At 47.0% G+C, this 25,934-nt stretch overlaps 1 protein-coding gene across 1 annotated transcript in view; it reads left to right on the forward strand.

Annotated features, from left to right (window-relative positions):
• STAB2 (stabilin 2) overlaps window positions 1-25,673 on the forward strand; it is a 187,983-nt gene extending 162,310 nt beyond the window's left edge. Inside the window, exons 56-69 of the mRNA XM_030821934.1 lie at window positions 1,133-1,282; window positions 4,244-4,348; window positions 5,667-5,774; window positions 7,981-8,174; window positions 9,579-9,720; window positions 12,226-12,359; window positions 14,276-14,441; window positions 14,580-14,686; window positions 17,122-17,241; window positions 18,083-18,223; window positions 20,251-20,361; window positions 21,208-21,336; window positions 22,430-22,546; window positions 25,245-25,673. Of these exons, the coding sequence (XP_030677794.1) occupies window positions 1,133-1,282; window positions 4,244-4,348; window positions 5,667-5,774; window positions 7,981-8,174; window positions 9,579-9,720; window positions 12,226-12,359; window positions 14,276-14,441; window positions 14,580-14,686; window positions 17,122-17,241; window positions 18,083-18,223; window positions 20,251-20,361; window positions 21,208-21,336; window positions 22,430-22,546; window positions 25,245-25,295 (1,775 nt within the window). The 3' untranslated portion in view covers window positions 25,296-25,673. The remainder of the gene's footprint in view (window positions 1-1,132; window positions 1,283-4,243; window positions 4,349-5,666; window positions 5,775-7,980; window positions 8,175-9,578; window positions 9,721-12,225; window positions 12,360-14,275; window positions 14,442-14,579; window positions 14,687-17,121; window positions 17,242-18,082; window positions 18,224-20,250; window positions 20,362-21,207; window positions 21,337-22,429; window positions 22,547-25,244) is intronic.
• The last annotated feature ends 261 nt before the right edge of the window (window positions 25,674-25,934 follow it).

The raw sequence follows: 25,934 nt of genomic DNA on the forward strand, positions 1-25,934 counted from the left end.
CTGTGTTAACTTCTAGCCAACAATACATCAACAGCTGCAGCATGACAAATGCTTCAAAATCACTTATTTGCCACATGTTGTTCTAAGTAGGCACATTTATTGAGTTTTATTGAGTGCTTTTTCACATACGTGTCAAAACATTTAATCTGGGCAACAACCCCTAGGGAGCAGGTTCCATTGTTGTCTTCCCCTCCCCACCGACTTTTTTTGAGAGAGGGTCTCGCTGTGTTACCCAGGCTGGAGTACAGTGGCAGGACCACAGCTCACTACAGTCTCAACCCTCTGGGCTCAAGCGATCCTCCCACCTCAGCCTCTCAAGTAGCTGGGACTACAGCCACATGCCACCAGACTCAGCTAATTTTTTTGTATTTTTCGTAGGCTGGGTTTTCGCCATGTTGCCCAGGCTGGTCTCAAACTCCTGAGCTCAAGCAATCCATCCATCTTGGCCTCCCAAAGTGCTGGGATTACAGGCGTGAGCCGCCGTGCCTGGCCTGTTGTCCCCATTTTATAAATGAGAAAACAGAGGCACAGAGAGGATAAGAAGTAAACCCAAGGTCCCACTGGTCTGTCTCCAGCAGCTGTGATTTTTACTAGCATGCATACTCCATCATAATCTCATTGAGAATACCCTGGGTTGAGAGCCCCCGTGACCACCCAGCTCCACCCTCCATCACTAAAGTGTGGACCATTCATGAAAATCAGTATCATTCTAATATTTGTTCAGTGCTTTATATTTTCAAAATGTTCTGTTATAATGCCTCATTTGATCTTCACAATAACAACATGGTATAGGTCAAGCAGACACTATATCATTATTATTATCATCATTTAGAGGTAAGAAAACAAAAGCTCAGAGCAAGTTCATTACTCAGCCCAGATATCCTCACATCCAGTGCACAAACCCCCAAATACAGTGCACAGTTCAGTATATCACTCTGCCAAGACAGAATCATGTCAGATACCATAAAGTTCATATCCCATAGGCCAGTGACGTGCCCTAAATATCCACTGACGCTGAGGGCCATGGTCCCTCTGGGCTAACAGAGGTCAGATGCCACAGCACATTTACAAAGGTGCTGAGCTGCTCTGGCTTTGGGAGACTGTTGAGTCACTGCTGTTTCATCTTTTCCAGCCTGCCCTGGAGGACCAGATGCCCCGTGTAATAACCGGGGTGTCTGCCTTGATCAGTACTCGGCCACCGGAGAGTGTAAATGCAACACCGGCTTCAACGGGACGGCGTGTGAGATGTGCTGGCCAGGGAGATTCGGGCCGGATTGTCTGCGTATGTGGCGCCGCTTCCCCGTGCTAGAGCTTGTGTTTTGACTGTGTGCTCCCTGTCCTTGTCCATGCCATCTGCCTGACCTGGAGGCATCCTTCTTGTCCTTTCTTCCAGCCACACCCCTCCCATCTGCCTGCCCTATGTGTTTATTTCCTCCTTGGATGTATTCCCGGTTTCCAATGAAAAAGCTTCGCCTCTAGAAGTGAAACTTGTCTCCAGCAGCCACCAAGGCAAGATGTGGCTGAACAACGTTCATTCAATCATTCAGCCAACGTGGATTTACTGAGTCCTTACTAATAGTGAATGCTGACATTGATTAAGTGCCTACTATGTGCCAGGCACAAATGTTTTACAATTCAATCCTCTTAACCACCCTTTGAGATAGGCACTGTTATTATCCGCAACTAGCGGATGAAGAAACCAAGGTACAAAGAGCTTAAGTGATTTGCTCAAGAGCCAGCAATTTTTTTTCTCTTTTTTTTTTTTTGTTTTTTGTTTTTTGTTTTTTTGTTTGTTTGTTTTTTGAGACAGAGTTTCACTCTTGTTGCCCAGGCTGGAGTGCAATGGTGCGATCTCAGCTCACTGGAACCTCTGCCTCCCGGGTTCAAGCGATTCTCCAGCCTCAGTCTTCTGAGTAGCTGGGATAACAGGCATGCGCCACCACACCTGGCTAATTTTGTATTTTTAGTAGAGATGGGGTTTCTCCGTGTTGGTCAGGCTGACCTCGAACTCCCAACCTCAGGTGATTCACCCGCCTTGGCCTCCCAACAGTGCTGAGATTACAGGTGTGAGCCACTGTGCCCAGCTGAATATTTCTAATGTCTAGGGATTTTGGGTTTAGGGACTGACAGGGACAAAATTCCAGCTCTCAAAAGGCTTACAGAAACAAATTTTTCTAAAAAATAGTTATAAAGGATATAAAAGCAAAGAAGCAGGTAGAAGGGTGAAGAATGAAAGGAGACATTGTTTTAGGAGACACCTCACATAGGGAATATTTGAGTAGAGACCTAACAGAAACAAGGAGGCCAAGCATGAAGTATGAAGAGCAGGCCAATCAAACTCTCGGCAGTGTGGGAAAGACTCCATGACTCCATTGGCCAGTATGGTAGCCACTAGCCACATGTGGCTATCAAGCACCCAAAACGTGTGGCTGAGGAACCAAATGTTTAATTAAATAGCCACGCGTAGCTAGTGGACAATGCAGACCAGAGGAACAGCTTTCCTCGAGGTGCGATGAGCAAGTGCAAAGGCCCTGGAGCAGGAGCCAGCTTGGTGTGTACAGAACAGCAAGAAGACCAGGGTGGCTGAGTGGAGTGGGCAAAGAGGAGGAAAAGAGGAAGAGAATGCAATCTGAAGGTCACCAGGGGCCAGATCCTCTTGGCCAATGAAAAGTCTTTAGCTCTATGTGTGACAGGAGGCCAGCAAAGTGTTGTGAACAGAGGGGCGTTGTGAAGAGATTAGAAAGGATGGCTCTGGGGAGGGTATCTGTAGGAGAACAGGCACAGAAGCAGGGCCCCTTGGAGAAAATAATGCAAGGTCAGCGTTAATGGTGACTTGCACTAGCGCGGTAGTGCTGGAGGTGGTGAGAAGTGGTGGAATTGGTATATATTTTTTAATGTTACTTTTTTAATGAGATTTTTTGAGACAAAATCTCACTCTATCACCCAGGCCGAAATACAGTGGCGGGATTATGTCTCACTGCAGCCTCAACCTCCTGGGCTCAAGCAATCCTCCCACCTCAGCCTTCTGAATAGTTAGGACTACAGGTACATGACACCATACCCAAATAATTTTTTATTTTTAAATTTTTTTTTTTTTTTTTTTTTTTTTTTTTTTTTTTTTTTGAGACAGAGTCTTGCTTTTTCGCCCAGGCTGGAGTGCAGTGGCGCAATCTCGGCTCACTGCAAGCTCCGCCTCCCGGGTTCACGCCATTCTCCTGCCTCAGCCTCTCCGAGTAGCTGGGACTACAGGCACCCGCCACCATGCCCGGCTAATTTTTTGTATTTTTAGTAGAGACGGGGTTTCACCGTGGTCTCGATCTCCTGACCTCGTGATCCGCCCGCCTCAGCCTCCCAAAGTGCTGGGATTACAAGCGTGAGCCACCGCGCCGGGCCATTTTTTTAATTTTTTGTAGAGATTGAGTCTCCCTATGTTCCCCAGACTGGTCTCAAACTCCTGGCCTCAAGCAATCCTCCTGCTTCAGCCTCCTAAAGCACTGGGATGACAGGCATGATCCACTGCACCTGGCCACAATTGTACTTTTTTTTTTTTTTTTTAAGACAGGGTGTCACTCTGTTACCCAGGCTGGTATACAGTGGTGTGATCACAGCTTACTGTAGCCTCAACATCTTGGGCTCAAGCAGTCCTCCCATCTCAGCCTCCCAAGTAGCTGGGCCTAAAGGCATGTACCACGACATCTGGCTAATTTTTGTTTGTTGTTGTTTTGTAGATACGGGTTTGCACCATGTTGCCCAGGCTGGTCTTGACCTTCTGGCCTCAAGCAATCCTCCCGCCTCAGCCTCCCAAAGTGCTGGGATTACAGGCATGAGTCACCACACCCAGCCAAAATTTTACTTTTAAATAGATTTCTCCATCAGGAAGCCCCAGATGAGATGATCTCCCTAAATGTTCATTGCATACCCCATGATACACTCTACTGTGATTGTAACATTCATCTCATTTATAATTACATGATCAACAGCTGGGCACTCTGAGACTGTAAGCCCCATGAGAACAGGGACCTTCTCTATTATGTTTTTCCCTGTAACCTTATCGCTTAGCGGTGCCTGGCCTGTGATAGTCCCTGAATAAGTTATTTTTTAGATGTTTCAATGAATGAATGAATGACTATGACATAAGCATGGTACCTCCCACAACTGAAAATGCATAGCCAACAAGGGGTCAGGGAGCTGGTTGATTGGGTCTCAACTCCTGATGACTGATCATATCCTAATTTGTTTACAGCCTGTGGCTGCTCAGACCACGGACAGTGCGATGATGGCATCACAGGCTCCGGGCAGTGCCTTTGTGAAACGGGGTGGACAGGCCCCTCGTGTGACACTCAGGCAGGTCAGTCATGGGAGTGGTCAGCTGCTGGCAGCCCAGGGCTGCAGTGAACACTGCCAAGAGCATACAAGTGAGGTTGGGAGTCTGAGTGACATCTGAAAAAAGTGACAAAGCAGGTCCACGTGGTAAAAGATGATTCAGATCTGTAGCCCTGGGCCTCAGGAGGATGGAGACTTGCAGTAAAACTAGATGAAAAGATTTAACTCAAACCTATGAAACTAGCATGTCATCCCGTATGATTATAGGACCCACCTCAAGCACAGAATCCCAGGCTCAGGCAAGGACTGTGCCTCGTCTTGGTGATTTGGGGGCCCAGATGGGTACTGACACAGAGGCTGAGTGGTTTCATGGAAACCACGTTGAATGCCCAAGACCAGGATCTGACCCCTGGCTCTGCTACTTACTAGATGAATGGCCTTAGGTAACCGCACTCTCTGAGCCTTGACTTGCTTATCCTTAAAAAGAACTACATGCTACACATTCTGCAAGGAAAAGATTGCTGGCAGGGTCAGCGAGCATGGTTTTGAAGTTCCCAGTGTATGCAGATGCTCAAAACAAGCAGCTGCCATTATCACACTCATCATTATAATCATTGTCATAGCTCGATCTTTACTAAGTGGTCGGTTTTCTGATGTCTCCATTATACCCAAAGCCCTGCGTTCTGGTAGATCTGAAATGTGCTGGTTGAATTATCCCTATGAATGACTGTCATTTAATCCTCCCTGGGGTCATAGGGTATGGCGAGGCCCTTCCTGTGGGCTTTAGCAACCTGAAGTTTCATGGGTTGCAGCAGTATGGCTAACTTGAGTTCCTCCTCCTCCCTGTTCCTTCTGCCTCCTCCCTCCTCCCCTAAGCACCACATGGCCTCCTGCTGCCTGCATGCACTGTAACCCCAGCCGATACCAAAGCTCCAGACTTCTCCCTAGTTCAGTGGTGCCCTCAGAAGGCCGTGGAATTTCTCCTCCAATTTAACCATCTCCATCGGGAACCCCTGTCCTTAGAGCCAGAGAGCTGATCTGCCAAGTTCATTCCTGCTAATAAGTTGTGTGGTATGAAGTTTTAATTAATAGCCCCTAAAGAACATTTTTTCTCATATAAATCTCAATGACATTGCAGAGATCATGTCTTACTATAAAAGAGTAATTCTAGAATCCCAGAATCTCCAAGGCTAAAAAAGACCTTAGCAAATCACCCCATCTTCCTGCTGTACAGGGGTACTTATGAACACAGTGGTCCAGAGAGAGTCTTGGGAAGTCGCCTTAGATGGGTTTTAACTCTTTACACCATGGGTGCAGAATGAAAGTGGCCCCTTTCTTTGCAGTTTTGCCTGCAGTGTGTACGCCTCCTTGTTCTGCTCATGCCACCTGTAAGGAGAACAACACGTGTGAGTGTAAGCTGGATTATGAAGGTGATGGAATCACATGCACAGGTAAGCCACCTTTGTGCACGGGTGAAATAGCAGCGTGGTGTGGGAGAGGAGCAGGACTTGCTCACAGTGCCTGGCCTTCATCAGCCCTCCTTCCTGTCTGAGCCACTTCAGCAGCACCTATCCTCTCTATGACTCAGTTTCTTTAATGGGTGTGCTCATGCTTGATCTGCTCACCCTCCAGGTCAGGGTTTCAAAATTGTTTTGCAAACTGGGATGCACTTTACTTTAGAATGTTTTTCTTTTTTTTTTTTTTTTTTTTTTTTTTGAGATGGACTTTCACGCTTGTTGCCCAGGCTGGAGTGCAATGGTGCAATCTTGGCTCACTGCAACCTCTGCTTCCCAGGTTCAAGCGATTCTCCTGCCTCAGCCTCCCAAGTAGCTGAGATTACAGGCATGCGCCACTGCACCTGGCTAACTTTAGAGTGTTTTTCTAACCCTACAAGTAATCCAGCCTTCAAAAAAAAAATCAGAAAATACACAACACTATTTTTTTAAGTTAAACCTAAACATACTCTCACCACTAGGTGAGAACCACTGTGAACACTGCAATATCCATCTATAGTAGTTAGGATATAGGTTCAGCCATACAGAGACCCAAATGAACAGCGGCATAAATAAGGCAGATGTTTCCTATTGTCTCATGTAACAGGTTGGAAGTATTCAGGGCTAATACAGTTTCACTCTGAAAGCTCATTTGGGGGGCTGAACTCCTTTTATCTTGTGGCTCTGCCATCGTTCACTCACCTCACCTGAGGTGGCCAATACCATAAGCCCAGCCTGGACAGCAAGAGGAAGGAGGCAAACCTCCTTCCCTTTAAGAATGCAAACTAGGAATTGTTAAAAATCACATCTGCTCCCATCCCATTGGCTGGAATCTCATCATTGGTCATGCCAAGCTACGAGGGAAACTGGGAAATGTAGTCTTTTATTGGGCAACCATGAGCCCACCTGAAAATCTATTATTATAGAAAAAAAGAGACTAGGCTGGGAGCAATGGCTCACACCTGTAATTCTAGCACTTCAGGAGGCCGGGATGGGCAGATCACTTGAGGTCAGGAGTTTGAAACCAGCCTGGCCAACATGGTGAAACCCCATCTCTATTAAAACTGCAAAAATTAGCCGGGCGTGGTGACAGGTGCCTGTAATCCCAGCTACTTGGGAGGCTGAGGCAGGAGAATTGCCTGAACCCAGGAGGCAGAGGTTGCAGTGAGCTGAGATCAGGCCACTCTACTCTAGCCTGGGCAACAGAACAAGACTCTGTCTCCAAAAAAAAAAAAAAAGAAAAAGAAGAAGAAAACAGAGACTAGGTATTGAGGGAAAATTAGCAGTCTCAGCCACATGTACTTTCTAATATTTTTCATGGATAAATATTCAGAGATATATACTTTCTTTACAAAAATTAGATCTTGCTATACCTGTTCTTTATTCAGCTACAAGGCATTCCAGAAGTGAGTCAGCGTTCAACAACGGCAACAAAGACCTAGATTCTCTTTTCCCACCCTCCCATCCTTAGAATGAGTCTTCTTGTCCTTGTATTTATTCTTCCAGGGTCTCAAGTGGCTGCATAAATGCAGATGGCTTTTCAGCTACTCCTGAGGCTAGAGCTAATCTATTGTTGGGTCGATATTTGGGGGATCATAAAAACAAAGCTTCTACGAGCAGCACAGTGAGGAAAGCATGGGTTTTTGGAGCCAAGCCAACCTGGGTTTAAATCTTCAGCCAGGCCACATTTAAGCTGTTTTACCTTTGTCAGGTCAGCTAAGCTGAGTCTCAGTTTGTTCATCTATAGAATGGGGATAACAATGTCTATCTCACAGGTGCTCAATATTGCACTAACTACACCACACAGACACACACACACATACACACACACACACACACACACACACACACACACACACACACACTGTCCTAACATTAAAAATCCAAATTCTGAAAACTAACACCAATGTCAAGCCTGGAGGTATATGACAAAGGGGGCAGAAGTGGACAGATGTCATCAGGCTGCATCTATGAGGGTGTCACAAAAATATTCATGTTGCAAAGGCCAGCACAGAGGCCACAGGGCATGGAGAGAGAAGCACGAACACATAGGGGCCCATTTACTCACCCAACACCACTAGTGCTGTGGTGACCCATACCCTGACCTGAAGCCCTAGTTCCACAGAAGGTGGTAAGTTGAGCCCTCTCTCCTCTGCTCTTGCAGTTGTGGATTTCTGCAAACAGGACAACGGGGGCTGTGCAAAGGTGGCCAGATGCTCCCAGAAGGGCACGAAGGTCTCCTGCAGCTGCCAGAAGGGATACAAAGGGGACGGGCGCAGCTGCACAGAGATAGACCCCTGTGCAGACGGCCTTAACGGAGGGTGTCACGAGCATGCCACCTGTAAAATGACAGGCCCGGTGAGTCGCTCTTTCCCAGGGAAATTTGGGAGCAGCCCCTTGGGCTTCGCTCCTCCTTGCCTTTCCACCTCCCGTACTCTGCTTATCTCCTGGACTCTTCCTAAACATTTTTTTCTAGCACAGTCTGTTTCTTGTTAAAAGTCATTGGGCTAAATGCAAGGTAGTCCCCTAGGCAGAAAAAGGACGTCCATGGAAAAGCTGGTTAAATTCTTAAGTGTATTGCTTAGTTAACAGTAATATACCAACATTAATTTCTTAGCTCTGACGAATGTGCTATAGTTACGTTGGACATCAGGGGAAAGTGGGTGGAGAGTATAGGAGAGTTCTCTCTTTGGCCACCCTTCTATCTATCTAAAATTATCCTAAATAAAAGGCTTATTAAAACAAAAAGCTGGCCGGGCACGGTAGCTCACGCCTGTAATCCCAGCACTTTGGGAGGCCGAGGCAGGCAGATCATGAGGTCAGGAGATCAAGACCATCCTGGCTAACATGGTGAAACCCCATGTCTACTAAAAAAAATACAAAAAAAAAAAAATTAGCCGGGCGTGGTGGCAGGCACCTGTAGTCCCAGCTACTCGGGAGGCTGAGGCAGGAGAATGGCATGAACACAGGAGGCGGAGCTTGCAGTGAGCCGAGATCGCGCCACTCCAGCCTGGGTGACAGAGCAAGACTCTGTCTCAAAAAGAAAAAAAACAAAAAAACAAAACTGGTAAGATGTGGCAGGGAAAGTGCAGAAAAGATGATGCAAGATAATGTCTGTTCCTGGTTATAAATGTGGTTCTAGAGTCAGATTGCTTTTGCATCTTACCTCCTGGACTGACGAGCTGTGTGACCTGGACGTGGCTAATTACTCTCTGATCCCCAGTTTTCTCATTTGTAAAGTGGGCCTCATAATAATGCAGACATCATAGAGTTGTTGTGGGGATTAAAGGAGATGATTCATTGATTGAACCAGTGGTCACTGTGTACGTACTATGTGCTCTTGCAGGTCCCAGGGTTACAACAAAAAGAGTCCCTGCTTTCCCGGAGCTTGTGCACAAGTAGAGAGAGGGGGGCAATGAACTGTACAGAAACAAATGCACGGAATTTTCTCAGCATGAGGAGCCCTGTGAAGAACATAAATCAGGCCAATGTGATAGAAGGAAATGGAAAAGCTACTTATGTAGGGTGGTCAGGGAGGCTGTCTCTGAGGAAGCCACATTTGAAATGAGATGTAAAGGATGAGGTTTCATCATAAGCCTGGATAAAAGCAGGATGTAGCAGTTATTCCCACTGGACAGGAGAGGCACACTCTCTTGGTCCATCTGAACACCTCCTAGGCTGGACATTGGTCCCATGGGCACTTGGGCATCCTGGGGTCCTAGAGAAGGAACTTTTTCATCTCTTCCCACTCTCCCTCCACAGGGCAAGCACAAGTGTGACTGTAAAAGTCACTATGTGGGAGATGGGCTGAACTGTGAGCCGGAGCAGCTGCCCATTGACCGCTGCTTACAGGACAACGGGCAGTGCCACGCGGACGCCAAATGTGTCGACCTCCACTTCCAGGGTTAGTGTGACCGGGGCCTATGGCCCAAAGCACCCTCCTCTTCAGGCCTGGGGAAGGCACCCTCTAGGGAAAGAAGAAAAACAAATCAGGCCAAGCCTGGTGGCTCAAGCCTGCAATCCCAACACTTTGGGAGGCCAAGGCAGATGGATCACTTGAGGTCAGGAGTTTGAGACCAGCCTGGCCAACATGGCAAAACCCCATCTCTACTAAAAATACAAAAAATTAGCCAGTTGTGGTAGCGCACGCCTGTAATCCCAGCTACTTGGGAGGCTGAGAAAAGTGAAAAACCACATAGAAGTGCAGAGGCATGGGCAATAGGACATCTTGAAACCCAATGGAGGAGGACAGAAAGGACCCATAAACATAGCCCCCAGCCAAGGCAGAGGGACTTCAGTGGTTCAGAAAGTGACTCAGGGCACTGCACTTTATGGCTGATCAGTATGTACTAGATCTCTCCAGGGTTGGGTTTGTTTGACAGATGTGGTCTCTGGCAGAGACTTCCTGGAGGCTTGAATTGGGCTAGAGGAGCTAGTAAGGCATTTCTGCTGGCAGGGACAGCATGGCCAGGAGAGAATCATCAAGGGTCAGCTGAGAAGGATGAAGCCATGAGGAAGAGACATGAAGGCTGTGACCCCCTAGTAGCAGGGTCTGTACTGAGAAGAGGAGTGAGATGAAGTTGAAAGAACTAACAATGGACACAGAACAGAGAAACGGAAAGGCTCAGCCATGCCATAAAGTTTCCATCCTGAGACCAAATGCAGTGGTGGTGCTGGGTTAAAGCAGCTGGGGAGGGAAGGTGACGAGAGGTTTGAAAGCTTGGTTGGGGATATCCTATGGTCTAGGTACAGGGGCACTTCCAAGCAGAAAGATTTTATGGGCAGTTGCTACTTAGGATGGGGACAAAAATGTACAGCTGGGACCAGCTGATTTGGAAGTTATTTGCCCCTGGGACTGTGAAGTCAAGAAGAGCTTGGCTTTTTCTTTAGGACACAATTCATTCAGCCAGTCCCACCTGTTCCCAAAGCCCACTTGCAAGTGGAAATCCACCCAGCTCATAGAGTGTGGTCCAGCTTCTCCCATGGGCTTTTCTCTTCTGCTTTCTTATGAATGCCAAGAAAATGTTGGCAGTGATACTAAGTGGCTGCGCATCACGTTGGACCTCCCTTCTGTTGGAGCTGTGTGGTTACCATTAGCTTGGGAGAATGCCCCAGCTTTCCCTGTAGGCACAGTTACAGAACCATCCCACGTTCAGGAGGAAGCGCCTGCCCTCACACAGTTCATAGGAGGGCAAACTGCCTTCATGATTTGCAGCCGATTTGGTAATGCGTGCAGCAGAGAGCCTCAAAATAACTCATACTGAGACCTGATGGTTCCATTGCCAGGACCGCATCCTATAGAAATAATCTGAGAATTGAATAAAGATAAGCATACCCATCCCAACATTATTTAACATCACAGAAAATTAGAAATAACATAAATATCTAATAGTAAATGATGATAAAATATATTGATATACATCTACTCAAATTCATTGTATTTTGTTGTCTCAATAAAGAGACAAGGAACACTTTTCCATACTTCTCCAAGCTGTTAAATTGGTGTTTGCATTTCAGATATGGCCAAGATCATTTGACTTACACATTGTGCTACTGAAATATGTTCAAACAAGAAAAACTTGGTCTTCTTTGGTGTAGAAAGTATCCTTTTTGTGGCAGTATACAATGAACTTGACAATATAAAAATGTGACTTGATTCTTGAACTACTGCTGGTCTCTGCACTGAATTGTTTGATTAGGAAATATATCAGCTACGAACCAATGATAAAAATCTTTCAGTATCTTAGGGGGAAATGAATTTTTTAAAACTTTTTTAAAAGGCACAGCAGGGGTCAGAAAACACACAGAGCCCTGGGCAGAAACTCACTTTAATGTGTTTTTTATAGCTGTAAAGGTCACAAAAATTTTTTCAATTATAAGTATGGGAAGGAGGAGAAAATCATGTTACCAGAGAAATTTTATAATATTGGGATGTAATTATGATTTAATGTTAAGTTTTAAAAAGATTTATGAAAACTACATCGGCAGTATGCTACCACATTTAGAGTATGTGTAACATGAATAAATAGGAAAGAAGATTGAAAGAATGTCAAATTATATCAAATTAAAAATTTACCAAAAAATAAAGTAAAATTCTAGAACGAAATACACCGGAATGTTAGCCATGGAGTAATGATTATTTCTGGAGAATAGAATTGTAGGTGGTTTTTGCTTATTTTTTTACTTTTCTGTATTGCCCTAATTTCTACAATGAACATATGCTAGTTTTATAGTTAGAAAAGAAATATTTTAAATGAGTACTTCAACATAACTTGAAGGGAAGGTGGCTTCTGGAGACACCCTGGGGTATAGCTGGGGCCTTCGTTTTGAAAGTCCTTCAGAGTCCATTGTTGGAAACACTGCCAACCTGGTGGGCTGACCTGGGCGATTCCTCCTCTTCCTCATCCAGATACCACTGTTGGGGTGTTCCATCTACGCTCCCCACTGGGCCAGTATAAGCTGACCTTTGACAAAGCCAAAGAGGCCTGTGCCAACGAAGCTGCGACCGTGGCAACGTACAACCAGCTCTCCTATGCCCAGAAGGTGGGTCCTCAGTTAGCAGATTCTGTGCAGACAGAGTCTGCAGGGGTGGAAGTGCATCCCCTTCTTAAGATGGGGGAGACTGGAGCTGTTGCCTTCAAGCAAGGGAGTGCAGGTAGCTCCTGGAACAATGCTAACAGTCACCATGTCCATTTATTGGGCATCTATTATGTGTCAGGGACTGTGCAGGGTGCTTCGTTGATATTATTGTTCATCCTTACAACATCTCTGGAGGCAGAGCAGGTGTTACTATTCCCACTTTACAGATAGGGAAACTGAGGCTTAGAAAGTTTTAGTGCCTGATGTCACCCAGCCAAGAGGTGGCAGATCCAATATTTAAATATAGACCTGACTCTTAAAAGTCTGTTTCAACCATGACATTCAACTGGCAAGGCAGAGGCAGACTGGAAGTGCATACCTCACAGCTGGAAACCAGAAAGAGCAATACCCACAAGCCTAGGGCTGATCTCCCCGAACCCACAAAACAGTGGAGTTTCCCTGGAATAGCTGGAGCTCTCTGTGGCCGGAGGGACTGTGAAAAGAATAGAGACTGCACAAGCCTTCAGATATGGCAGGAAGGAAACGGAGCTCTTTGATCAGGTGCTGCTCTCTGAACCTCTAAAACTAGAAGTCCTACCCATTTGGAAAAGCTAGCAGGTTGGAGTTCCAGGCTGGTGGTTTATCACTGGGAGCAGAGGAGATGAATGCCTAGTAGGTATGATTTTAAAGGCCCTTCTCCAACCTCCATCACTAACAAATCTCTACTTTTTCAGACCTGGTATTTCTTTACCAAGGAATAAAGCCTTTGATGCCAGGACCCAGACTCAAAGAGAATCTGAATCTCTGCTCTCCTGCTTGCTGGTCATATGGCCTTGATCAAGCCACTAAAATTTCTGACTTACCTGGAATGTTTGTGGAAGGACTAAATGTAATATGGCACACACTAGGAACTCAATTTTTAAGATTATTGAAAGATCTGGAATAGTAGACCACCTGGGTTTGAATGCCAGTTCTGCCGTTTGCCAGCTGTGTGACTTTGAGCAAGTTACTTCTCTTTGCCTCAATTTTCTCAATTGTATAAGGATTTAAAAAGTTCCCACCTCATAGGGTTGATTGAGAGTTAAAGGTGTTGACACATGAAAAGCTCTTGCAAGAGAAGCTGACCCCAGATAAGCTCTCAATAAGTCTTATGATGATGATAATGGTGGTGGTGATGATGGGGAGGATGACAATAATTATAATGATGATGAGAGCAATGATGATATTATGATGAAGAATTAGAGTTCTAGGCCAGGTGTGGTGACTCACACCTGTAATCCCAGCACTTTGGGACCTAGAGGCGGGTGGATCACTTGAGGTCAGGAGTTTGAGACCACCCTGATGAACATGGAGAAACCCCATCTCTACTAAAATACAAAAATTAGCTGCACATGGTGGTGCACACCTGTAATCCCAGCTACCCAGGAGGTTGAGACGGGAGAATTGCTTAAACCTGGGAAGTGGAGGTTGCAATGAGCCAAGATCATGCCACTGCCCTTTAGCCTGGGTGACAGAGCGAGACTCCGCCTCAAAAAAAAAAAAAAAATGAGGGTTCTATCATCAGAGTTCTATCAACCCATTAGCAGAAAAATTTGCACCTAGTATAAATGGATGACAGCAAATTCTTTCTCAAGAGCAGAGAGAAGAGAAATGAGTATGAAAGACCTGGGTACCTACAAGAAAGAGAGGACACTTGTTCACCCAGTGGCTCAATCAGTCAACATCTAATGACTACCTACTGTGTGCCAGGCACAGAGGTGCAGTAGGCAAAGTGAGACTTTATGGGTTTTATGGTCTAATAGGGGAATCAGACATTAACCAAATGATGCCACAACACATGAAACTGCAGCTGACCCATGGCCCTGTCTGTATCCCTGCAGGCCAAGTACCACCTGTGCTCAGCAGGCTGGCTGGAGAGCGGGCGGGTTGCCTACCCCACAGCCTTCGCCTCCCAGAACTGTGGCTCTGGTGTGGTTGGGATAGTGGACTATGGACCTAGACCCAACAAGAGTGAAATGTGGGATGTCTTCTGCTATCGGATGAAAGGTAACTGCCCCAGCTACACTTCAGGTTCTGGGCCATGAAGCTGCTGAGCAATCCTCAGCCTGGCCAGCCCAAGCAGAAGCAGTGCAGCCCTGGCCCCTGCCTGACTTGCGTGGGACCCTGTGTGCCTCTGCCCTCCAGATGTGAACTGCACCTGCAAGGTGGGCTATGTGGGAGATGGCTTCTCATGCAGCGGGAACCTGCTGCAGGTCCTGATGTCCTTCCCCTCACTCACAAACTTCCTGACGGTATGTACCATGTCTGCTTGGTTTGCCTCAGGCAGGGAGGGGTTGCCTCAAAGCAGGTATTAGAGGGGTGAGGCCTTAAGAAGCTGAAGGCCACAGTCACGGTTAAGAGCATGGGTGCTGGACCACCTTGCCTGAATCTAAAGCCTAGTTTTGCCACTCGTAAAACCTTAGTTACTTTCCTCTCTGGGACTCAACTTCCTCATCTATAAAATGGAGATGGTAGTAGCATCAACCATGTAGGGTCACTGTGATCATTAAATGAGTTAATAGTTGTGAAGCATTTAGACCTGTGGTGTGTACATGGAAAATTCTATGTTCATGTGAGCTGGTGTTATCTCTGTTTGTATCTGGAACAGTTTAAGAGCATGATCTACACAAATGAGACACTCTTTAATCTTCTTCATGGATGTAGTTAGCTAAGCCTGCCTGGTGATCACCCAGTGAGCCAAATTAACATGGAGTCAATTTGCATCTTGCACTGCACTTAAAGTCACGTCAATATTCTACAAGTCATATCCAGTGAAGAGAAAGCCCCATCTGGAGAAAGGTTTGGTGCTGACTGATCAAAGAACTGACCTAACAGTAATAATGACAACAATAACAACAGCTAACATTTCTTGAGCATTTAGGATGACATTTCATTCAAGCCATAGAATGTAATTTCCATAAGGGAAAGGATTTTCTTTGCCTTGACCACCATTGTCTCCCCAGACCCTCGGATAGTAGCTGGACATGACAGGTGCTCCATAAATACTTGTTAGAAGGACTAAATCCTCATGCAACTGTATAAGACGCTTCTATATCCACGTTTTAGATGAAGAAACTGAGGCTTAGCAAGGCCAAGGACACGGCCTAACTCCTCAGAGCTGGGCTCAATCTCAGACTGCCTGGTTCCAGCCTCCCCCTCGTGCTTTAGAGTATGGAACAAGGACAGCCTGGGCCACTGTTCCCAGTAGAATCTACAGGCAGTGACCGCAGGAGGAAAGGGCACTGAGCATGAGTATAGGGCTTGTAGGATCCATGTGGAAGTTAGACCAAGGACCCCAAAAGGGAGTCTTTGTCCACAGACCAAAGATATCCATCTCACTGGTCTAAAAATCAGGACCACCATTAAATACACTAGAGACGAACACCCAAACTAATCTTTCTGCTGTGTGGGAGCCTGGCTTACGACAGCATTTCAAAGAAAAGATGGTGTCAGAACAAAACATTTTCAGCAAATTACCAACCTTCTCTGGGCCTCAGTAGCCCGGAAGGAGAAAAAAAAAAAAATATATATATATATATATGTATATACACATATATATTAATTAAAAATATAAAAGTATATAAATATATTTTTAAAATTATATATTAAAAATATATATATATATTTTTTTTTTCTTAGAGTCTTGTTGTGTTGCCCAGGCTGGAGTACAGTGGCACGATCTCAGCTCATGGCAGCCTCAACCTCCTGGGCTCAAGGGCTCCTCCCACCCCAGCCCCCTGAGCAGCTGGGACTACAGGCACACACCACCACACCGGCAAATTTTTTAACTTTTTATAGAGATGGAGTCTCACTATGTTGCTCAGGCTGGTCTCAAACTCCTGTGCTCAAGCTGTTCTCTCACCTCAGCCTCCCAAAGTGCTGGGATTATAGGTGTGAGCCACCACACCCAGCCTGCTCAGTGAATATTTAGCACTTATCATGTGCTTAAGATATATCAGTGAACAAGCAAACAAACAATAAATGGAACAAACACGTCAACAGTATTGAGTGCTAGAAGGTGATCCAGATCCTATGGAAAAAGTGGAGCAGGGCTGGGGGGCACCCCAGGGTCCCCTTTCTGTCTGAAGTGATGAGGGAAGGCTTTGGGGAGAAAGTGACATGTAAGCAAAGTGTAAACGGGAGAGGGAGTGAGCCACGCAGACTTGGGGGAGGAACATTTCAGGCAGAAGGAACAGTCCAGCAAAGGATGAGCAGCAGGAGCGTGCCAGGCAAGTCTGAGGAAGAGCAGGGAGGCCCCATACGGCTGGAACAGAGTGAGCAAGAGAGGACAGCTAGGCCCAGGGTCAGAGAAGCAACAGCAGCCACATACTTTAGGCCTCATGAGCCGTTATGAAGACTTGGGCTGTTCCTCTGAGTGAAGTGGGGGGCCACTGCAGGATTTTGAGGAGACTCAAGATTTGATGCACCTTTCAAAGGGCTGCTCAAGCAGCCATGTGGAGGACGGGCTGTGACGTGGCTGCGTCTTAATCCATAGGATTCACTGAGGAAAGGAAAAATCCTCAAACTCTCCCATGGCGCAGGCAGAAGACACAGCAAAGGAGCAGCAGGCTGAGTTGGTTCACACCATGAATATTCCCAGATGGGTGATGCCCTGGGACCTTCTCCAGCCACCCTGGTCCCTGCACACCAGGACTGGCCCCTCTGATGACTTCCTTCTTCTCCCCAGGAAGTGCTGGCCTATTCCAACAGCTCAGCTCGAGGCCGTGCATTTCTAGAACACCTGACTGACCTGTCCATCCGCGGCACCCTCTTCGTGCCACAGAACAGTGGGCTGGGGGAGAATGAGGTGAGTTGAGTCCCTGGTGCCTTCGCTTTAGACTAGCATGTTATCTATCACCCCAACAATGCTGTGTCACAAATTACCTGAAAACTCGTGGCTACACATTTATTTAGCTCACAGATCATCTGCAGATCAGTGGCCACTCCCTTGGTCTTGGCACACTCGGGTCTGAGACCAGCTGTTAGCTGCTCTAGCTGGGCCATCAATGGCTCTGCTCCATGGGACTCTCATCGTCCAACAAGCTAGCCCAGGCGAGTTCTCAGGCCAGTGGCAGGGAGTGAGAGAGGCGAGAGTAGGCCCTGTCCGGACAGTGCTTCTCAAGCCTCTGTTTGGTCACGTTTGCTAATGTGCCCCTGGCCTGATTGATAGGTCACACGACTGAGCCCAAAGTCAGCATGGGGGGCAAAGGCCAGAGGTGCAGGGAGCGGGGAAGAACCAGGGCCACTGATGCAATCTGTGTTCCACGCCAACCTTCTTCATATCACAGCACACAGGATTGGCAGTATTTATTCAATTCACACACAGGTGGCTGACCTGAGGCTCCGACAGCCCCACCAGCCACCTGAGGGCTGAGAAAAGCAATACCTCTGCCTACCTCAAGACACCGCTGGAAAGCTCTGCTCTAGACAATACAAATGACATTCAATCCCCCATCCTAGCTATAGGTGGCCTCTGGCAGAGCCCAGACAACCAGAAGCCTGAGAAAACCTTGACATTTCCTGATCTCCACATGGAGGCAGGAAAGCCCAGGCCATGAGAAGCGATTTTCTTTGTCATTCCCATCATTAAAAAGACAAAATATTGCTTGGCCTTTGAAGAGCATTCTGTGTTTCTCTTTTTTTCTCAGACCCTGTCTGGGCGGGACATCGAGCACCACCTCGTCAATGTCAGCATGTTTTTTTACAATGACCTTGTCAATGGCACCACCCTGCAAACGAGGCTGGGAAGCAAGCTGCTCATCACTGCCAGCCAGGACCTACTCCAACCGGTATGAAGTCTTCTGGGCTTCTTGGGAGAATGGGAGATAATGCATGCAAAGTTCCTGGCATACAGTAGGTGCTTAATAGATGACAACTATTATGCAAATATAAACTCTAAACCTGCAGATAGGGCATGGTGTTAACTGCCCACCACAGCATACCACACTGACAATTGGGCAGCCCCTACCCCTTGGGAAATAGGGCAGCCTCAGAAGCTGGTAATGGGGAAGAATAATGAACCCATTTTAAAGCTGATTCTCCGTCTTCGTTTCGGTCAGTTTGTCAGCCTATTCCAGACATTAACATGAGCTCCAAAGTCAAATGACCCCAGTATGAATCCCAGATCTGCCACTTGCTAACTTTAAGGACTTAAACAAGTTATCCAGCTTTCCTGTGTCTCAATTTCCTCATCTGAAAAGTCAGGATGATGGTGATGGTGGTGATGATGATACAGGTCATTACTTTCATGATTGTGATACAAAGGAGGAAAAACTTATTCTACCCTCTTAGGGTCTGTGGCTGGGCCTGAGAATTAAATAGACATATGATAAACAGGAGAGAAGCATATGCATTTTATTTAATCTTTTATGTGAATCAAGGGAACCCTCATATGGAAAATAGAGACCCAAAGAACAGTTGGGATCAAGAGCTTATATACTTTTTAAAGAAATGATACATTGTGGAAAACTGATCAAATGAAGAGCTTTAGGCTAAGGGCAGAAAATTGTGGCATGACTAAGAAATAGATGGTGGATATGAGTGGAAGATAAGGAGTGTTTCAGTAGATTTGTTTGTACAGATCCATTTCATCATCCACTCCCAGTCTCCAGTAAGGATGTTCTTCTCTTCCGGAACAGAAGGGGCACTTTCTCATGGGAAATTTTATCACCTGTTTTTAGGTAGACAGCAGGTCAGGGAACCCTTCCTGCAACTGCCGTTTCTCAAGTGCCTTCTGCTCAAAATAACTAATATGGCAAAATGGTGTGTGGGGGGTGGTTTTTTGTTGTTTTTTAGACAGTATCTCGCTCTGTCACCCAGGCTGGAGTGCAGTGGCACAATCTCAGTTCACTGCAACCTCCCCCTCCCGGATTCAAGCAATCCTCCTGCCTCAGCCTCCCATGTAGCTGAGACTACAGGTGCCCGCCACCACGCTCAGCTAATTTTTGTATTTTTAATAGAGATGGGGTTTTGCCATGTTGGCCAGGCTGGTCTTGAACTCCTGGCTTCAAGTGATACACCTGCCTCTGCCTTCCAAAGTGCTAGGATTACAGGCGTGAGCCACAGTGCCCGGCCCAAAATGATGTTATTTTGGGGTGACATGTACTAAGCCCCTTCAGTGTGGATGATGGTGATGATACTGATAGAGATGACCATGGTGATAGTGGTGGAGGTGGTGATAACCATGATGTCGGATTCAAGTTCTGAGACATGCAGAGAATAGTGCCTGACAGGTAGCAAGTGCTTAATAAATATTGGTTTTAAATGTTTATCTCATTAAATGATTTCTATTTAAGAGCAGTTTAGACTAGTGTCTCTCAAAACAATGTGCATTTGAATCTGCTGGAGGTTTGTTAAAATGAAGATGTGATTCAGCAGGGGAGGAGGCACAGGGCCTCAGCTTCTGCCCACACAAGCCAGGAAATCACACTGGGACATCACTTAAAATTACATCTTTTCTAACAGCGTGGTGTGATGTTCAGTACATGGATTCAGAGTCCACAGGCATAGGGTTTGCCAGTTACTCCCTGGGTGATCTGGGTCAGGCCACTTTCCTTCTGATCACTCATCTATCAGACAAGTGGGTTGGACAAATGACCCATAAGGTTCTCTGCAGCCCTCAGATCAGCTTGTTGGCTCAGGACAACTAACGTGTTCTGGGCTGGCCAGAGGGTGAGGAGAAGTCCAGGGCTGCCTATCAGTGGAGACAAACCTGAAACCTGGGCTCAGGGGCCTTGGGAAAACTGAACAACTTCCCTCCATGGAGGGCTGCCCACTCGGAGAGTAAAAGCCATCAACCCTCTTCTCGTTTCCCTAGACGGAGACCAGGTTTGTTGATGGAAGAGCCATTCTGCAGTGGGACATCTTTGCCTCCAATGGGATCATTCATGTCATTTCCAGGCCTTTAAAAGCACCCCCTGCCCCCATGGTGAGTATCTAGGGTCCCTGATAACAGGCCAGGAGGAACCCAGGTGCCAACTCACCAACAGGCAAACCACTACCAGAAGCCCTGCCTTCAGCCCTCTTCCTCCAGAGACTGGAGGAGCCTCCAGCCTCCAACCTCCAAGGTAGCTGGCTTCAGGACTGCCCAACCCTGCTTCCTGCCATCCCCACTCCCAAGCATTAGCAACACAGCACCAGTCACCATTAATATCTGTGGAATGAAAGGGGGAGGATGGGACAACAAAGGAAGCGCTGGAAGGGGAGTGAGGAATCTTAAGCTTCGGTTTGGCCCCTCCACTTCGTAGCATCTCTGAGTCCCAGTTTTCTCATCTGCAAAATGGGGCTCATAATGCCTCCCTCCTGGGCTTTGGGAAGGACTACAAGTTAAAAATAGAAAACACTTAGGACAGCCCCTGACACATAGTACATGCTATATAAAAGTTGGTGATGGTGGTGGTTAGTATTCTTTTTTGCAAAAGCGTGAGGGGAGGGGTGAGCTGCTGGAGAGTTCCATAGCATAGTGGTTAAGCACAGAAGCTCCAAAGCCAGACTGGGTTCAAAGCCCACTTCCACCACTGACTGGCTGTGTGATATCGGGCAAGTGCGTCACCTCTCTGTGCCCCAGTTCTCCCACAATAACAACTGTCCCTATCTCTTTGGGTTATTTCACAGAAGGATATTAGACCCTGGCAGTAGTAAGGGCCAGATACATGTTAACATATCAGTATTTTTATCCCCACTGGCTCCAGAATGCCTCAGGCCACCAAGGATTCCCCTTTTGGGGAGTCAGAAGTTTTAAGAATGGGCCCCTTTCCTTTCTTTCTGTGTTCAGACCTTGACCCACACTGGCTTGGGAGCAGGGATCTTCTTTGCCATCATCCTGGTCATTGGAGCTGTTGCCTTGGCTGCTTACTCTTACTTTCGGATAAACCGGAGAACAATTGGCTTCCAGCATTTTGAGGTAAGAGAGAAACATGGGAACATGATGATGGGGTCCCCTCCAAAAACCCAGTCCCTGGACCTGGGCTGCTTCAGTCAGTGGCTGCGCCAGAGTCCTCACCCAGAAGCAGTGTGTCACACAGTAGCAGGGGCGGCCACCCACCTCACGCTTACTGATGGGGTCCCTGCCCTTAGGAGGAACGGCAGTGGTGGTTCCAAGCCCCTCTTTCTGGCTGAGACAGGGCTTGGCAAAGAGAGAACACAGCCCGAGCCTCTGTGCCAGGGGTTTGGTCTGGAGGCACATTCACTAGGACCTAGGAGTCTCGTTCACCTTGGAGGATTCACTGCACAAGCACACCCCATGACCTAGCGTGGGCTTCAAGACTGGCTCTGAGGACTGGGGGACAGGGCTAGGGATCCTACACAGCCAGAGGCTTTATGCTGCAGCCAGTGAAACTCATTTCTATTTGAACAGTTGAGTCCACATCCCAATCAATCAGCAGCCAGCTCTTGGCTGGCCGTGTAATACGGCCTGGGCAGCAGCACAGCAGTTGAGCATCATTCCTTATGGACTTTGTCCTCCTCTCTGGCCCACCCTCTCCCGCTGCCACCTCCTCAAAACACTCCTGGGAAAGGCTGTGGTGCAGAGCCCCCAAGCAGCAGTTTGCTGCCTTCTGGCAGACAGCTTGCATATTTATAAGCTCCAAGGCAAATCTCAAAATCCCCATTTTTAGCGAAAGTGTACAGGCTGTATGGCTGCATTTATATTAAGTTGAAGGACAGGCAACACTACTCCAGGGTGATGGGAGTCAGAACAGCAGTTACCCTGGTGGCAGTACCAGCAGGCTAAGAGCATGTGAACACATCCTGGGGTATGGAAACGCCCTATGTGCCGATTTGGTGGTGATCACAACTGGGTAGACATCAGTAAGATGTCACTGAGCTGAACCTAAAGGTTGGTGCATTTTATTATATGTGAATCATCTCTCAACAAAGTACTGTTAAAAAAGGAAAAGCTCCCAGAGGCAAAAGGTGGCTTGCTTTACCTGCCAACTTGGATGAGATGCTCCTGCTTTGGGGACGCTCCTGGCTTTCATGCTTGTCTTTCCAAACAGTCAGAAGAGGACATTAATGCTGCAGCTCTTGGCAAGCAGCCGCCTGAGAATATCTCGAACCCCCTGTATGAGAGCACAACCTCAGCTCCCCCAGAACCTTCCTATGACCCCTTCACGGTGAGTTTGCATTCTTATCTAGGAATAGGTTCCCTTGGGGTACTGGGGAATGATGTCTTTTAGGAAATTTCAGTGGAGAGCTTTGTACGAAAGAAGGTTCATTTCTAGAATGTATGTCAGGTAACAAGCCTACAAGCCAGTTTTGCAAGCTGACTGAAGCCAGTGTGGTTGGCCAGAGTTCCTGGGTTCTCTTGGGTAGACAGCAGAATCCTTGAACAAACACAGACAGGGGAGAACAAGAGGTTGTTATCCAAGCCCAATCTCATGACCAGGTGAGATGTCACAGTGAAAAAAAGTCTTGGGCTCAATTCTGCTGCAACCATTTATGAGGCGGCAGGTGCAAAACAAGATATAAGGAAAAAGGATTTTTCTTTTAGATGTCCTTCTTTTTCCTTTGAGATGGAGTCTCACTCGTTATCCAGACTGGAGTACAGTGGCACGATCTCAGCTCACCACAACCTCCGCCTCCCGGGTTCAAGTGATTCTGTTGCCTCAGCCTCCCGAGTAGCTGGGATTACAGGCGTGTACCACCACAACCAGCTAATTTTGTATTTTTAATAGAGACAGGGTTTCTCCATGTTGGTCAGGCTGGTCTCGAACTCCCAACCTCAGGTGATCCACCCGCCTCAGCCTCCCAAAGTGCTGGGATTACAGGCGTGAGCCACTGCACCTGGCCTTAGATGTCCTTTAAACTTACACTGACATTGTTATCTAAGATTTTACTGCTTGTTGTCAGAGCTGCTGCTTTCTTGCTTTTGGAGCTACTTTTCTTTGATGAGGCCTTATAATATATATGGGTGGGTGTTCTGCTCTGGTCTTCCAGAAAGGGACCATTTATCTCTAGAGTCAGTGATGCTTGAGCTTACCTGGGGCCTCTACTGACATCAATCCAGGGGGACTTGGCAGGGTACCCCATACATAACACATGTGGAGGTACATCCTGCCTGTAGTTTAATACCAGTTCTCAACTGAAAAAAATATATAGGAATAGAACTTAATTTTTCTTTTTATAAAAGGAGAGAAATGTTTTCGTCTACCATGTTGAAGTTTGTATAGTGCAAGAGATGTTATTTTTCCAAAGTAAACCAACGGTAAATATCTTGTGGTTCTTCATGCCTGTGGTAACAGATTTAATATATAAGCAATAGATTGAAAAATAACCAGATTTCAAATCATATTTTTTTAATCGAACCCATGTAAAGGCTTCTGGTTCACATTTCAAGGGTAAGTTCAGGCCAGGTGCAGTGGCTCATGCGTGTAATCCCAGCACTTTTGGAGGCCAAGGCAGGTGGATCACCTGAGGTCAGGAGTTCAAGACCAGCCTGGCCAACATGGTGACATCCCATCTCTACTAAAAATACAAAAATTAGCCAACAGTGGTGGTGCCTGCCTGTAATCCCAGCTACACGGGAGGCTGAGGCAACAGAATCGCTTGAACCCAGGAGGCGGAGGTTGCAGTGAGCCGAGATCGCGCCACTGCACTCCAGCCTGGGCAACAGAGCAAGACTCTGTCTCAAAAAAAAAAAAAAGCGGAGGTGGGAAATTCAGCTAAATTACATTTTTTAACTAAGTATTGTTATGCTGAAATCACCTTCTTTTAAAAAGCAGAAAGAAACAAATGCATACAACCTCTCCAGTGCACCCCATGCCTTCCCCATTGTCTGTCCTCTTCTGAGGGCTCTATCAGCACCATGCATGAAAGTAGCCTAAATGCAGGATTCAGCTAAACCTACTATTCAGACTACATGGCAAAAACATTCCAGAATCCTAAGCATAAGGTACCAGCTTGCAAAGTGACGTGCTACATTCTCACGCCTTTTACACTATTTTTAGTGACTCCAGACACATTTACCACCACTAGTTTCACCCAAGAAAAGCCATTTCTAGCATCTATTATACTAATTGACAAAGCCTGTGTGCCAATCAGAGCTAAAGTCAGCAGAAGGCTTGGCATGGCCGCCTCTAGAGTGTGGCCTTTTTTAGGCAGGGTCCTGGTGTGTCACGCAGGCTGGAGTGCAGTGGCACCATCAGGGCTCACTGCAAGCCTCAGGTGATCCTCCCACCTCAGCCTCCCAAGTAGCTGGGCCTACAGGCATGCGCCACCTAATTTTTGTATTTTTTGTAGAGACGGGGTTTCGCCGTGTTGCTCAGGCTGGTCTCGAACTCCTGAGCTCAAGTGATCCGCCCGCCTCAGCCTCCCGAAGTGCTGGGATTACAGGCGCGAGCCACCATGCCCGGCCGAGCGGGGTTTCTATCAATCACACTCTCTCAGGCACTCAAGAGCCACCCCTGGTTCTTTTTCAAACTGAAAGGAGTTTTTATAATATTATTAGCCACCTTTTGTGAGGTGCTTATACCTTGCTAACTGTCGGCTCTAATTTAATCCTCCTGTCTCCCTGTGAGGTAATATTATGACCCTTTGTAGATGAAGAAACTGCAGCCGAGTTGGGATGATTTGTCCTGGGCCACCCAGCTTCAAGCAGGAGAGACTAAAACAGGTGGCCCTACCCCCAGCCCATCCCGCCTCCCAACACAAGGCAGCAGCACAAACGAACACGCCCAGCACATATGTGTTCACAGCGCTCAGGGAGAGTCATGCCTCAGACCAGGGGCCACCAGAAAGGTTCAACCTAGGACGGTTCAACCTAGGACTCAACACACAGAATGCCCCGCCCCCTTACAACCCTCTCTTTTCCAGGACTCTGAAGAACGGCAGCTTGAGGGCAATGACCCCTTGGGGACACTGTGAGGGCCTGGGCGGGAGACGCCAGCCATCACCCACTGCCATCTGGGCCATCAACTGTGAATTCTCAGCACCAGTTGCCTTTTGGGGACATAAAGTCCTTTAAGTACTCAGAAGCCATACCTCATCTCTCTGGCTGATCTGGGGGTTGTTTCTGTGGGCGAGAGACGTGTTGCTGTGCCCATCCAGTGCAGCTTCCTCCTCTGACCCTTTGGCTCTTCTTCCTTTGTACTCTTCAGCTGGCACCTGCTCCATTCTGCCCTACATAATGGGTAACTGTTGATCTTTCTTCCCTGTTAGAGTGTAAGCCTCCATCTTTGTATCCCAGCCCCTAGCCCAGTGCCTGACACAGGAACTGTGCACAATAAAGGTTTATGGAACAAAGTCAACAGAACAAATCTAGTGTTTTGGGACTGCGCCACAGGAGGAGTTGAACTCTGAAGGCAAAATCCACCTCCTGGGGCCTTTTTAGTCAGACAGCAGCCTTATAAATTCTTCTGAATTTGGTCGTGTTTGCTTCTTTAAGAAGACATAATCATAATGAGATGCCACTTCACACCCACGAGGATGGCTAGAATCAAAACAGTAACACGTACTGGAAAGGATGTGGAGAAAACGGAACCCTCATACATTGCTGGTGGGAAT

Source organism: Nomascus leucogenys, chromosome 10 (assembly GCF_006542625.1).
Source record: "Nomascus leucogenys isolate Asia chromosome 10, Asia_NLE_v1, whole genome shotgun sequence".
Classification (NCBI taxonomy): Eukaryota; Metazoa; Chordata; class Mammalia; order Primates; family Hylobatidae; genus Nomascus; species Nomascus leucogenys.